Below are 13,464 nucleotides of genomic sequence, written 5' to 3'. Positions count from 1 at the left end.
CCCCTTCGGGTCCAAAGCCAGGCTCTACGCTGGGACTTAACTAACGCAAGAGCTAACTGCGAAGGTGCTTTAGGAATGGTAGGATTTGACTGTTGCTGTGAAAGGATGGAGGGGTGGGTGTTAACTATGGGGGCGGTGGGTTTACCCTGCTGGATTCCAAAGGGACGATGCAAACCAGCCAGGGAGTTGCTTTGATCTCTTCTCCTTGATGTGTGTTTTTCACTAGGTGGCATTAGGGGTTTAGTGGATAAAACATCCTTTAGTGGGTTCCCCTTGGAGGCCATCTCCGCCACCCTGCAGTGGAGGTTCCCCAAGCCCCTGCCGGTGGCTGCAGCGGTCAAGGGTTGATACACAGCAGTACCAAGCGCTTGCCCTCCCCGGCTGGTAGCGTCTGTGGGAGAGACCAGCCCTCTGCAGGGTGACGGGGCAAAGGGCAGCTGGAATTGGCACTTAGATGCTGTTCCCTCTGCTAGCCATGGCAGCTGGGGGGGCGGGGGGGGCGTGTCTACACTGTCATGCAGCGTGCTAAAACTGTCCCAGGCTAGCAGGCTCCGGCTGCGTCGTAAAGGACGAGCTTGTTTATTTCCAAAGCAGTGCGCCCATGGCCAACGGGCCCAGCCCTTTGTCTGAGTAACAAAGGGCCGGATTGCATTCTCACGGCTCACTGTACCGGAACAGTAATTCGGGTTAACTAGTGGGTTTCGGGGGGGCGCTACTCGGCCCTGCAGCCACACACAAAAGGGTTTATTTTCCATGCATTATCATTTTGGAAGCGGCTTCACTCCTGTGGGGCCAAGGTATTGCCCAGGACGGTAAGTGTGGCTGTAGCCCCAGGCTGAATTCACTATTGCCCTTCTGCCCGCTGCTGGTCCACGCTGACTTGCTCCACCCCTGAGCTGGCCTGTCTGTTTACCAGGGTGCCAGGGGGTCATGACCGGCTGGCACCGCCCTGTGTCAATACTGGCATGCAGCCAGGCGGGCCCTTGTGCAGTTCCAGTCTGGAGCCCCGGGAAGGCCTCCAGCTTGGCGTGCTGTGTAACTCAGCTCGGAGGGGCTGCGGGCTGGGTTTTGCACCGAAAGGGCTTTTCCGGGCCCTAACGGCTGCAGATCCCTTGCAGGGGTTACACACACCAGAGCGGGACGGCGCCCAGCCTGGAAACCCTCTGCCCACTCTCCTGCGCCACCTGCCCCTGCTGAAACTTTGCCCCAAAGGACCCCTGGGTTGGGAGCTGAGCCGACCCCAGCCAGCCACCAACCCCCCAGCTACCCATCCCCGCGCCAGTCGTCCACGGTCCTGAAATGGAAGAGTGGGAGAAACGTTATTCCACTGACCGCAGCTGGGACGGGACTGTGGCTAACGCAGAGAGAGGCAGTTACCCCTTCGTGGGAAGCTACTGCCCTGCACTCCAGGCCAAGCAGGGTGGGGGTGTTGCTTTGAGCTCTTCTCCGTTACAGGGGGTGATGCAGAGGGGTTAGATGTAAAACCTCCTTCAGCAGTCAGCCCCTCCCCCCGCATCAGGCCTTTCCCCCGTCCTTGCTGGGGGCCAGCTGCTTGGGGGGCAGGGTCCTGGCTGGTGAGCACGGCCGCGGATGGCAATGACCCACGCTGGGAATTTCGGGAGAACCCAGTGATTCGGCTGGGGGCTGCCCCCCTTCCCCCGCCCCCAGACGTGAGGCAGCCGCATGATGCGGGCAGCCCAGCGCCAGATTTTAACGGTGCCTCGTGGCGGGAGCAGCAAGGGGCAAAGACGCCGTCGTCCCTTCCCCACGCCTGGCCCCCGACCGCCACTGGCTCGCCCGAGCACAAGCTGACACCAGACAGCAGAGGGGACGGCTATGCCTAGCGCTAGGTTTATTATTAAGGCCAGAAGCAGCTTTTGTCATCCGAGAGGCTAACGGGCTCTAAAAGCAGACGAGTGCCCACGTTCCCGGTACCACCTTTAAGCGTCGGGTTTTACGACTGCCAGGACCAAAAAAACAAAACCCACCCAACGCTTTCAGCCGGAGGAGGCCCCATCCCCTGGACTTGAGACCGGGGTGCGGTTAAAGGCGGTCACGTGCCCGGCATGAGGCTGGCTCGTGGACGTGCCCCTGTCTCTTAAAGGCAAGTGTGAGGAGGCGGGAAGGGATGCTCTGGGAGGGGGAGGGAGGTTTACAATCGTAGGTAGGTAAGTCTCGGTACATTCAGAGCGTTCGAGTCACTGCAGCATCAGCCTCTCCGCCTCGAGCAGCCTTCCAGGAACTGGGAGGAAAGAAAACTCAACAGGCCACAGTGCGTCTTTCCCTGGGTCCAGGGAGCCAGGAGGTGGCCCGGTCCCACCGCGCCAGGGGGCCACGTGCGTCTAAGTCAGGCTGGCGTTGGAGCTGCTGGTGGCGCTGTTTCGCTTCTGGAGGCATTTGACAGTGCTGGGGACCTGCAGTCCAGAATAGACGTGGAAGCTGCCGCACCAAACCTAGGGAGGACAAGGAGGCAGTTACTGCAGCCGCCTGCAGAGGGCGCCGTCCCCAGCAGGCGTGGAGGGCGGGAGTGCCACAGCCAGGGGAAAGGGGGGCTGAGGCCTGCAACAGCAAAGTGACTTGCCCAGAGTCCACCCAGGGGCAGAGCCAGGACTTGAACGCAGGTCTCCTGAAGCCCAGTCCACCTCGCATACGTTAAAGACTGTGAAGCGCATGGAGATGGTCTAAAGGAAAGCACTCCGTCGAACTCATTATTATTACCAGTCAGAGACTGGCCCGTAGAAACCTCCCCTCTCATTCGCTGTCCGCCGGCAAACCACGGTTTGATAGCCACCAAGCTAGCAGACTGTCTGGTGAGCTATGCCTATTCTAAGACAGCTGGGCCTTCGGGTGCTGCGAGCTTCCCCCCTCAGCAGTGTCCCAGCAGAGGCAGCTGGGCCATCTGAATCTCGTCTCTAGCATCTGAGGGCTTTGCTGGGCGCTGGGTCTGACCCCGGCCCAGAAAACGAGACAGAAACAAGGCAAAGTGAGCCCTCCTGGGGGAGGGGCTGGAGTGGGGTCCACCCTCCTCCTTTCCCACCCCCACTACTACCCCAAGGGTTGGGCTCATGCAGTAACCCTTCCTGACCAGGGCGGGGAGAGCGTCTGGACCCCAGCTTCCTCTCCAGAGCCCCAAGCCACAGTGTCCTCCACCCCCACCCCGTGAACAGCCCCTTACCATGAAGGCAGGAAGCACGGGCTGGGTGAATTTGGCCTTGAACGTATGGAGCAGCTGCTTGGTTCGAGCGTTGTAGAAGGACAGGAAACCTGTGGGCAGACACAGGAAGAGTGAGGAGGGCCGAGTAGCCCAGCAAACGTGTACAGTGGAGGGACGGGGGGATTTCTCACCCCTGGCCTCCCCTTCAGCCCTCGGGTCAGACCCAGCCCAGCCTGAGAAACTGCAACCCCCTTCCAGGCTGCCGTTCCAGCCCCAGCGGCCTGGGAAGGGCGTCAGCGTCCGATCGCGTGGGGAAGCTTAGGCGTAGAGGGGCTGCCCAGTTCTGGGAATTTCTACCCCGACGCAGCCACATCCGGGCAAAGCCCAAACGCAGACACCGAGCCCCAGCGGGGCTAGAGGCAGCAGCCGTGCAAGCTGCTCTTCGCACCCGCCCACGCCGCTGCCAGGAACCCGCCGGGCAGCCCAGCCCCAGGTCACCAGCTGGAATCGACCGAGGCTGGCAGCGCCCTGGCGCAACTCCCGGCTGGTGGCAGCCCAGACAAGCAGGGGCTCTCGGGCAGTTTGGGCAGCGGGGACAGAACTCTGCGGGGACAGGGCTGGGGCTCACTGGGAGAGGTGGGGAGTTTGCCCGGCCCTGCCACTGCCTTGGCTGGGGCTGGAAAGAGGCCCATGGTTTCTGGAGCCATTGACAGATACCCACGCAACCAGGGCTCTCCCTCCCCAGCATGGGGCAGAGGACAAACAGACACACACACATGGCGTCACCTTCATGGAAGTTGCAGTAGACGCCGATGCAGTCGGGCACGGGCACGTCCAGGACCTTGGCCTTGTTGTTATGCTTGGCGGTGAAGCTGACCTGCAGCCAGTTGTTGAGGTGGACGCACCAGGAGGACGAGGTCTTGCCCAGCTGGTCGAACTTGCCCAGGGTCCTGTAGGCCACGCCCATGCCGAAGGCCTTGCTGTCCCGGTCGTACCTCACCTCCCAGTAGTGGTCTCCCCCGTCAATCAGCGTGTCGCCTGCGGAGGGATGGGGGTTAGGGGGGCCACAGAGATCCCAGCGCCCCCCCGCCCACACATGTATGGGTGGAGGGAGCAGGGGCCATGGGGATCCCAGGCTGCCCCGCCCCCTTACCCCCCAATCACCCTCCAGCACACAGTCTGGTTTTAAATCGATCAGGATTCCAGCACCTGGCTGCCCCATCCTCTTACCCCTCCTCCCCCCGATTGCCCCCCAGCACACAGTCTGGTTTTAAATTGGGTCAGGATTCCAGCGCCTGACTGCCCCATCCCCTTCCCCCCCCTCCCCCCGATCGCCCCCCAGCACACAGTCTGGTTTTCAATCGGATCAGGATTCCAGCGCCTGGCACACACGACTGAGTTTCACGGGCCCCCCAGGGGCCCCACTCGCCAGCAGGCGACATTGTCCCCCCCCCACGCCCCCAATGACGGTGTAACCTGCCCCACGCCCGCACACGCAGACTCCCTGCCCCCTTACCCAGCACTGTGTAGGACTCGGCCGTGAAGCGGTCCCTGCCCCCGCGGGCCGAGGGCATCCTCTTCGGAGACTGCAGGCACCTACAGAAGGCGGGACAGGCAGACAAGCTGCAGCCCCGCTTCCTGCCCCAGGGACAGGGTCCCCTTGCCCTCACCCTGAGGCTCCTTCCTGGCCTTTGCCCTCACTCTGCCATCTCTCAATGACAGGCCAGGGCCCAACCCCCTGGCTCCATCCAGCTTCCCAGGTCCTGTCCCCTGAGAATGGCTTAGAGGGTGGATCCTGCACCCCGGTTTCCTCCATGACCCCCTTGGATCCGCCCCGGGGGACTGGTCCATGACTGGGCCTGTACCCCTTTCCCCTGGCTGTATGGCTGGGTTTGACCCAGGGCCTGGGCACTGAGGCCTTTGGGACAGGACGTGTCTGTTCCCGAGCCTCCGGCTAGTCTCAGCTTCTCTGTCCCCTCCGTGCTGCAGGGTGTGAGCGTGTGCTGCAGAGGGCCGGGGCTTTACCTGGCGGGGGAGTTCACCGGGGATGCCGTCCTGCCCTTCCCGTCCTTCTCCCGGGCCTTGATGTCCTGCACCTTGCCCCCCATGGCGTCCCACTCCACGCTCAGCTCCTCCACCTTCAGGTTCTGGTGACAGGTGCTGGCGTCCAAGCGGAACATGAACGCTGGGAAGGGAGCCCGGGACACGGTCAGACCTGAACCGAGCCCACTTGTCCTGGGGGGAGCCCCCTCCCCAGCATCCCACCCCCATCACAGGGAGCCCCGCTCCCATCACCCAATCTCACCCCAGCCCCTCCCACATCCCCTTGAACTCCACCAGCTCCTTGCCCCCCAACCTCATCCCCAACTTGTGGAGAACTCCCCTCCCCACCATCCCAGGGACAAGCCCCCCCATAGCCCCACCTTCTCTCCAGCCCCCTCCCCCAGCTTCGTACCCCATCTCAAGGGGGACTCACTACCCATGCATGGGATCACCGAGGTCAGTGAGGTGTCCCAGATGGGGGATGGGGAGGGGAGGATGGGGGCGATTCTCAGGTGCTGTTGAGGATCCCTGGATCCCCACGCTGGGTGCTTTACCCTGACTGGGGGAGGACAGAGGGGCAAGGCAAAGGCTGCCCTATGGGCTGGGAGCCCCGTGGTGCCAGGGCTCTGCAGGGCACACCCAGCCCTGCCCCATGCCCCCAGCCACATGGGTGTCACTCGCAGGCAGGTGTGGGGGTGTTGGGGGGTGTCCAGTGGGGTCCGCCTCCGCCCAAGAGAGTGGGATGGGAGAGGCAGGGGGTGTCACTGATGCAGGCTGTACCCCCTAATTCCATGCCCCTTCCTCCCCCCCCCCCAACGCACCTCTGGTTTCCAAGGTGACCGGCTCGGAGAACTCGCCCGCCACAGCCTTGTTACAGGCCTTGACGCGGAAATTCATGTACTTCATGTCGAACTTGAGGCCTGAGGGGAGTCACCAGGGTTAGATGGGAGCAGGGGCCCATGCCAGCGCTCAGCAGGGCCCCCCACAGCCAACCCTCCGCCCGGCACCCTCCAGCACTTCCTACTAGGACAGGCTAGAACCGGAGTCGCTGGGATCTTCTCCCACAGCCTGCTCCTGCCCCCTTCCCTACAGTGCCTCCTGCTGGGTGAGGCCGGGACTGGAGTAGCCAGGAACTGGCCCCATATCCAGTGCTCCTGCCCCGCTCCCTACAGCGCCTCCTGCTGGGTGAGGCCGGGACTGGAGTAGCCAGGAACTGGCCCCATATCCAGTGCTCCTGCCCCGCTCCCTACAGCGCCTCCTGCTGGGTGAGGCCGGGACTGGAGTAGCCAGAGCTCCCCCCACAGCCAGTGCTCTTATCCCATTCTCTGTAAGCCCCCCCTTTGGGGATGCAGTGAGTAGGCGCCCCCATTCCCCTCACCAGTTAGGGTGTACTCGGTCTGCTTGATGCCCTCGATCACCATCCAGGGCTGGTCCTCCTTCACCCGCGGGGGCCCCTCGAAGTTGGTCTTGCGGTACTCCAGGACGTAGTGGTCGATCTTGCTGTCCTCGTCGGGCATCCTCCAGACCAGCGTCACGCAGTTATCGGCCACCAGTGACTCGGCCATGTCGATCTCCGGGGCGCTGGGAACTAGACGAGAGGGTGAGAACAAAGGGATGGCAGCCACGGTCCTTGTGTTCCCTCCCAAACCCCACCAGCCCTGGCCTGGCCTGGCCCCTCCCAAACCCCATCACCTCCCACCAGCCACGGCTCGGCCTGGCCCCTCCCAAACCCCATCACCCCCCATCAGCCACGACTCGGCCTGGCCCCTCCCAAACCCCATCACTCCCCATCAGCCACGGCTCGGCCTGGCCCTTCCCAAACCCCATCACCTCCCACCAGCCACGGCTCGGCCTGGCCCCTCCCAAACCCCATCACTCCCCATCAGCCACGGCTCGGCCTGGCCCCTCCCAAACCCCATCACCCCCCATCAGCCACGGCTCGGCCTGGCCCCTCCCAAACCCCATCACCCCCCATCAGCCACGGCTCGGCCTGGCCCCTCCCAAACCCCATCACCTCCCACCAGCCATGATCTGGCCTGGCCCCTCCTAAACCCCCACGTCCTGCCAGCCACGGCCTGGCCTGGCCCGGCCCGGCCCTTCCCCAACACCCCCCCCCCACTCCCAAACCCCCACATCTTCCCAGCACGGCCTGGCAGGGCTGCGGGAAACCCTCTGGCACCCACGACAGCCCAGGGGGGCTGCACCAACCCCAGGTGAGGCCGCGAGGCTCCCACCCCCCCACCCCCGCCCCATTTACCTGGGAGGAATTTCAGGGACTGCAGCATGCGGCGCTCCTGGGTGAAATCCACCATCAGGTGGCTCATGTTGTCGCTCACCTTGGCCTTGAGCGAGAGCCGGAAGGCGGGGGCCATGGTCACGCTGGGAGGGGATGGGGGACAAGAGTCAGAAGGGCCCCTTCCCAGAATGCACCCACACAGCTGAGCCCCCACCCCATTCCTTGCAGACTAGGGGGTGCTGGGAAGCACCCAGGTTCATCAGAGACCATCCGCCATCTGTGTTCATACTGAACCAGGACCCAAGCTGTCCCTTGTCTCCCCCCTGCCAGGAATGCTGGGGTCGTCTTCAGTCTTCTGTGACCGGACCTCCTGCCCCCTTCTCCTCTCCAGCCTTGGGGGCTCACTCCCAGGGCTCAGGGCAGCAGGGAGAGAACGGTGCTACCAGGCTAGCCTACGCTATGTTAGTAAGAAGGCGCAGCACTCCGAGCGGTGAGGAGCGGGCGATGGCCTGGGGGCGGGGTGAGAGACGGGGGCGGCGGGTACCGTACCTATCCTTGATCTGCTTGGCAGCCTTCGAAGCAGAGAGGAAAAGAGAGAGAGAAAAGAGGGAACAAAAAAAAGAGGAGGAGAAAGTCAGCCAGGGCAGCCAGGTGCGTTATAAATAATAATCACCGTACTCTGTGCTGCTGTAGCGCTCCCTAGCGGAAGGACTCAGAGCCCGTCAGGGACACAAATGCACAAAGTTGCGAGGTCAGCATTTTAGTGGGGGAAACTGAGGCACGGAGCAGGAAAGTGACTTTCCCCAGGTGAGCAAGTCAGCGGCAGAGACAGGAAGAGAACCCAGGAGTCCTGACTCCCAACCACCTTCATCTAGCCACTAGACAACATTCCCATCCCAGAGCCAGGAGTAGAACCTGGGTCCTCTGCTCTACCCACTAGGTAACACTTTCCCAGAGCCAGGACTAGAAACTCAGAATCCCGACGCTTGGTTCCTGCTCTACTACTAAGTATCACCTCAAAATCTTCCTGAAATCAGCAATTCTCTCTCTGATTTAAGCTACATCCCAGGACTCCAGTCTGGCCTGTTTCTCTGTAGAGGCTGGCCTAAGTTACCTTCACAGGAGCTGCAGTTCCCTTCTCACCCAGGATGGGGTGATCCCAGTCTACATCATCATATAATCCAACGCAGAGTTAACCTGCGGACCTCACTGCCGCTGGAGATTACAGAGGCAAATAGCTTAGTAAAATTCAAGAAAGGAGTAGGAATTCCCAGGAATAAGCGCAGCCTCCACTGTTACAAGGTATAGCGACCTTCATGCTTCTGGGTTGCGGGGGTCAGGAAGGTGTCTGCTCCCCATAGGGTGACATTGCAGAATCCAGGGCATTACGGGGTGGGGAGGAGGAGGGGTCTTCGTCTGAAGCATCCACTGGTGAGGTCATCGGTATAAGATCCAGTGTGACAATGCTCATGGTATTAAGGGAAAACAGAGAAGGGGGCAGAGCCGGGGTCCAGGACAGGAATAGATAAGGAGCCTGAAATCTCGACCGTCGCCCCAGGAGGACTGTAGCGGGACAACCCCGCACCATGGACCCACCCTGGTGCCTCCCCGCGGTGCAATGCATGGCATGGATTTAATAACCCTCTGCCCTGGCCCCCCCATACTCAGCTGCACCCCTCACTTTTCCCATAGCCTGGGCACTATGTGGCTGAACACGGCTGGGCTGCTGGTACAGTCTGCACCAGGCCGAGCCCCATGTCCACTGCAGAGAGCGCGGCACGGCCTGGAGAACCTACACCAGCAGCCCAAATGCATTCAACTCTGGCTGGGGTGGGGGCCCAGGGGAAGCTGGGGGAGACATGGGGGTGTCAGACACCGGATCATGGATGCCAGAGACTGGATGCCCCCTTAGGGTCTGGCCTTCCCCCTCCCCCAGTGATCAGCTCCCCACACCAGGAGGGGGCGTCCCACAATGTGCCCCTGACTGCTACACCACAGGGGTTAGTGCACCCCCCCCCGCTCGCCCTCCGCCCCACCAGGGGGTGCCTTGGCTCCAACTGGGGGAGGAGGGAGTGGGGGCGCACCTGGTTGAAGTCGTGGTTCTCGGCCCCTTCCAGCGTCTGGTTGGCCGTCTCCAGCAGCTCCTCGGAGCTCTCCAGCGCCTTGGTGCAGGCAGCCAGCTGGTTCTGCAGAGGAACAGACAGAGCCTGGCCCAGTGAGGGGCAGCAGGGGCAGGGGGCAGCCAGGGGCCCGGCTGGAGCGGGGACGGGTGGCTCACCTGCAGCTCGTAGGTGCGGCTGGCCCGGTCCTGCTTGATTTTCATGAGCATGCCTTCCTTCAGCTCGTCCAGCAGGGAGTAGAGGGACTGGAACTCCCCCTCCAGGTCCTCCTGCACCTTGGTGGAGTTCGCCTGGGGGAGACAGGCCAGGGGGAGAGCAGCGCAGGCCCCAGCTCAGGACGGCTACCCCGGCTGTGGCTTGCTGAGCTACCCCCTTCCCGGCCCCGGCCCCGGCCTCCCAAGCCGGCCCCCACCCCAGCCGGATGACTCGGGACGGGCCCCTCGGCTTCGCCCGTCACGATGCTCGTAAAAGTGGCTCGTTTCGAGCAGCGAATTCCATCCCCAAGGAAACACCAGGCCAGCGCTAGTGGGGGTGGGGGGCATGGGTGTGACAGGGGACGCTGCCATGCCAATGCTGGGGGGGAGGGGCACTGTCATGCCAATGCTGGGAGATTAGTGGGGGGAGGGGTGCTGTCATGCCAACACTGGGGGGTTGGAGGGGGAGGGGCCCTGTCATGCCAACGCTGGGGGGCTGGAGGGGGAGGGGCCCTGTCATGCCAATGCTGGGGGGTTGGTGGAGGAGGGGCCCTGTCATGCCAACGCTGGGGGGCTGGAGGGGGAGGGGCCCTGTCATGCCAACACTGGGGGGTTGAAGGGGGAGGGGCCCTGTCATGCCAATGCTGGGGGGCTGGAGGGGGAGGGGTGCTGTCATGCCAACACTGGAGGGTTGGAGGGGGAGGGGCCCTGTCATGCCAATGCTGGGGGGTTGGAGGGGGAGGGGCCCTGTCATGCCAATGCTGGGGGGTTGGAGGGGGAGGGGCCCTGTCATGCCAATGCTGGGGGGTTGGTGGGGGAGAGGCCCTGTCATGCCAACACAATGCAAGGGAGATGATGGGAGGAAGTGTCATGCAGGAGGCTGGCGGGGTGCTGTGATGCCAACCCCCACAGAGCAGGGGTTGGGGCAGGGGGAGCCCTGCAGAGCCAGGCGGGACCCCCCATTACCTCCACGTTCTGAAGCATCTGCTTGAGGGCATAGATGAAGTTCTGGATCTCCTCGTTCTTCACGGCCAGCGTGGTGATGATCTTCCGTAGGGCGTCCTGGGCCAAAACACCAACGCCTGCCATCAGCGGCACCCCTGGGCTCCCGCCCCCACCCCTGCTCCTGAGCCGGGGGCAATTCACTCTCCCTCAGGGCCTAGCTCAGATCTCCACGGGGGGCCCCTCGCCTGGGACAGGGACACAAACACATCACACTGTGCCATGCTGCCTCTCGTGCCTTCCGTGCAAGCATCTCAACACACGCCCCAGACGTGAGGTGCCTAGGCTGACAGCACTTTCGGGGAGTAACATTATAGTATAAACAGCTGGGGAAACCGAGGCACGGACATTTACTGCCTATGGTCACATGGGAACTCAATAGAGGGGCCAGGAATGGAACCAGGAGTCTGGACTCCTAGTCTCTCTCCTCCCACAGCTCTCATCCCAGGTGTGACCCTGGCCTACTCTGCTTACACACAGACATTATTAGTTACCATCAGACTGGCAAATGCATTTATTTCCCCCAGGCTATCGGCTGTGAGGTCTTATGGACAGGGCACCCAGCGCCATTCCCAGCTCAGCTGCTGGCCTGCTGGGTGACCTTGGGCAAGTCCCGTCCCCGTGCCTCAGTTTCCCTTCCCCATCCAGTGTGTCTTGTCTATTTTGACTGTAAGGACCTTGGGGCAGGGACTGTGTCTCAGTAGGTGTCTGTGCCAGACTTGGCACTGTGGGGCTGTCACTCTAATGCAAATAATCAAAATACCGTCTCGGGTTGGGATGTGCCTGTACAGAGCAGGGCCTCTTTCATGATTGAAAACCCACCACTATCACCAGACGAACGGAACTGCCTCCCCTTCACTGGGGCTCTGGGTTACTAACGAATAATGGCCACTGGAATTTTCCCAGCACCTTCCACTGGTGGATCTCAAATGTGCCCCCACCCTAGGAGGAGTGTGAGAATCACACCCTCCCCCATGACAGATGGAGAAACTGAGGCACACAGAGGGTGGGTATTTGCAGAAGTACGAGGCACCACAACTCCAGCTGCCGTTCAGGGGACTCAGCACCTCTGCAGAGCAGGCCAAGGTCACCCAGGCAGGCCCCGCGGTACAAGTGGATCCACACGGGAAGACTCTCACCCGTCTATGTCGATCCAGTCCCAGGGTCGTGGGCCGAGTCGGGAGCAGAGCTTAGCCTGTCTTTCCTCTCTGGGGGAATACTTTCAGCACCAAAGAAGCTCCTTGCACACTGGGAACCCCCCACTGGAGCCAGTAGGAGATTTGGGGGAGGGAGCTGGATCTGCTGCCATTACAGCAGGACGACCTGGAAGGCTGGGAAGAATGGGCTGGGGGAGGGGAGGGTCTGGAGTTCTGTCCTGCCAGGGGCTGGGGGAATACGCCAGGAGGGTCTGTAGTTCTGTCCAGCTCTGTGTGTGTGTGGGGGGGGGTCTGTAGTTCCATCCAGCTCTGTGTGTGTGTGTGCGGGGGGGTCTGTAGTTCCATCCAGCTGTGTGTGTGTGGGGGGGGTCTGTAGTTCCATCCAGCTCTGTGTGTGGGGGGGGGGGTCTGTAGTTCCATCCAGCTGTGTGTGTGTTGGGGGGGGGGGGGGGGTCTGTAGTTCTGTCCAGCTCTGTGTGTGTGTGTGTGTGTGTGAGGATGTCTGTAGTTCCATCCAGCTGTGTGCATGTGTGTGTGGGGGGGTCTGTAGTTCTATCCAGCTGTGTGCGTGTGGGGGGTCTGTAGTTCCATACAGTTCTGGGGGGGGGGGTCTGTAGTTCCATCCAGCTGTCTGTGTGTGTGTGTGGGGGGGTCTGTAGTTCCATCCAGCTCTGTGTGTGTGGGGGGGGTCTGTAGTTCTATCCAGCTGTGTGTGTGTGTGGGGGGTCTGTAGTTCCATACAGTTCTGGGGGGGGGTCTGTAGTTCCATCCAGCTGTGTGTGTGTGTGCCTATAGTTCTGTCCAGCTGTGGGAATAGACTGCGGGGGGGAGGGGGAGGGGAGTGTGCCTGTAGTTCTGTCCAGCCACATTTGTTTTCATTTCTGAACCCCACTGTGCAGGGACGAGGGGGGGATTTCCCCAACCCCATCTCCCCGGAGGGAGGAAGCCGCGGAGGGATGTTACATCCCTTCCTTTGTTGCACAGTCTCTGAATTACCCCCCCTCCCCCCATGCCAAGTCCAGGCCCCTCCCTCCGGAGCCACAGCCCCCCCGCCTCTCCAGGGAGGGGGGACGCCTTCTTGCTCCCCCCCCACCCCGTGCAGAGACCAGACCCTGCAAAGCCCGGGGCTGGAACAGGGCTGAGGCCAAGCAAACCCCCGGGCTGCAGGGGGGAGCGGGGGCCCAGCCAGCCAGCCGGAGCCCATCTCCGCTCGGCTCCCTGCAGCCCTGGGGCCGGCCGGCCCGGGGGAGGAGATGCTGCATCTCCGAGCCCTGGGGACAGATGCTGCAGCATCACCTGGCGCCGGCTCTCCCAAGCCTGCATCCTCCCCCCAGCCTCACCTTCTGGTCCCCCATCTTCAGAGCTCCGTGCCCAGCTCGGCCCTGGGCGATGGGTGCAGGGGCATGGAGAGAGCGGCCGCCCGGGGGCTCGAGGGCTCTTTGCCCGGGTGCTGGACGGCCCGGCCCTTCCCCTCCGGCATCCACAAAGCTGGTGGGAAAGCAGCCGCCAATGCCCCCAGCCTGGGAACTTGCACTGCCCCCCTCAGTGCGCAGGTGCA

At 62.4% G+C, this 13,464-nt stretch overlaps 1 protein-coding gene across 1 annotated transcript; it reads right to left on the bottom strand.

The window, feature by feature from the left end:
* Positions 1-1,829: 1,829 nt before the first annotated feature.
* Positions 1,830-13,464, bottom strand: FSD1 (fibronectin type III and SPRY domain containing 1). Its single transcript, XM_005281196.4, has 13 exons — positions 13,247-13,464; positions 10,714-10,809; positions 9,712-9,843; positions 9,518-9,619; positions 7,983-8,005; positions 7,455-7,576; positions 6,576-6,785; positions 6,019-6,117; positions 5,180-5,339; positions 4,671-4,750; positions 3,941-4,192; positions 3,176-3,264; positions 1,830-2,453 (listed from the first exon to the last, which is right to left on the bottom strand). Exons 1-13 carry the CDS (start codon positions 13,259-13,261, stop codon positions 2,343-2,345), a joined length of 1,491 nt encoding a protein of 496 aa, XP_005281253.1. The 5' UTR covers positions 13,262-13,464; the 3' UTR covers positions 1,830-2,342.

Source organism: Chrysemys picta, chromosome 25 (genome assembly GCF_011386835.1).
Source record: "Chrysemys picta bellii isolate R12L10 chromosome 25, ASM1138683v2, whole genome shotgun sequence".
NCBI lineage: Eukaryota > Metazoa > Chordata > Testudines > Emydidae > Chrysemys > Chrysemys picta.
The sequence above is the reverse complement of the archived record's forward strand: the minus strand, read 5'-3'. Positions and strand labels throughout refer to the sequence as shown.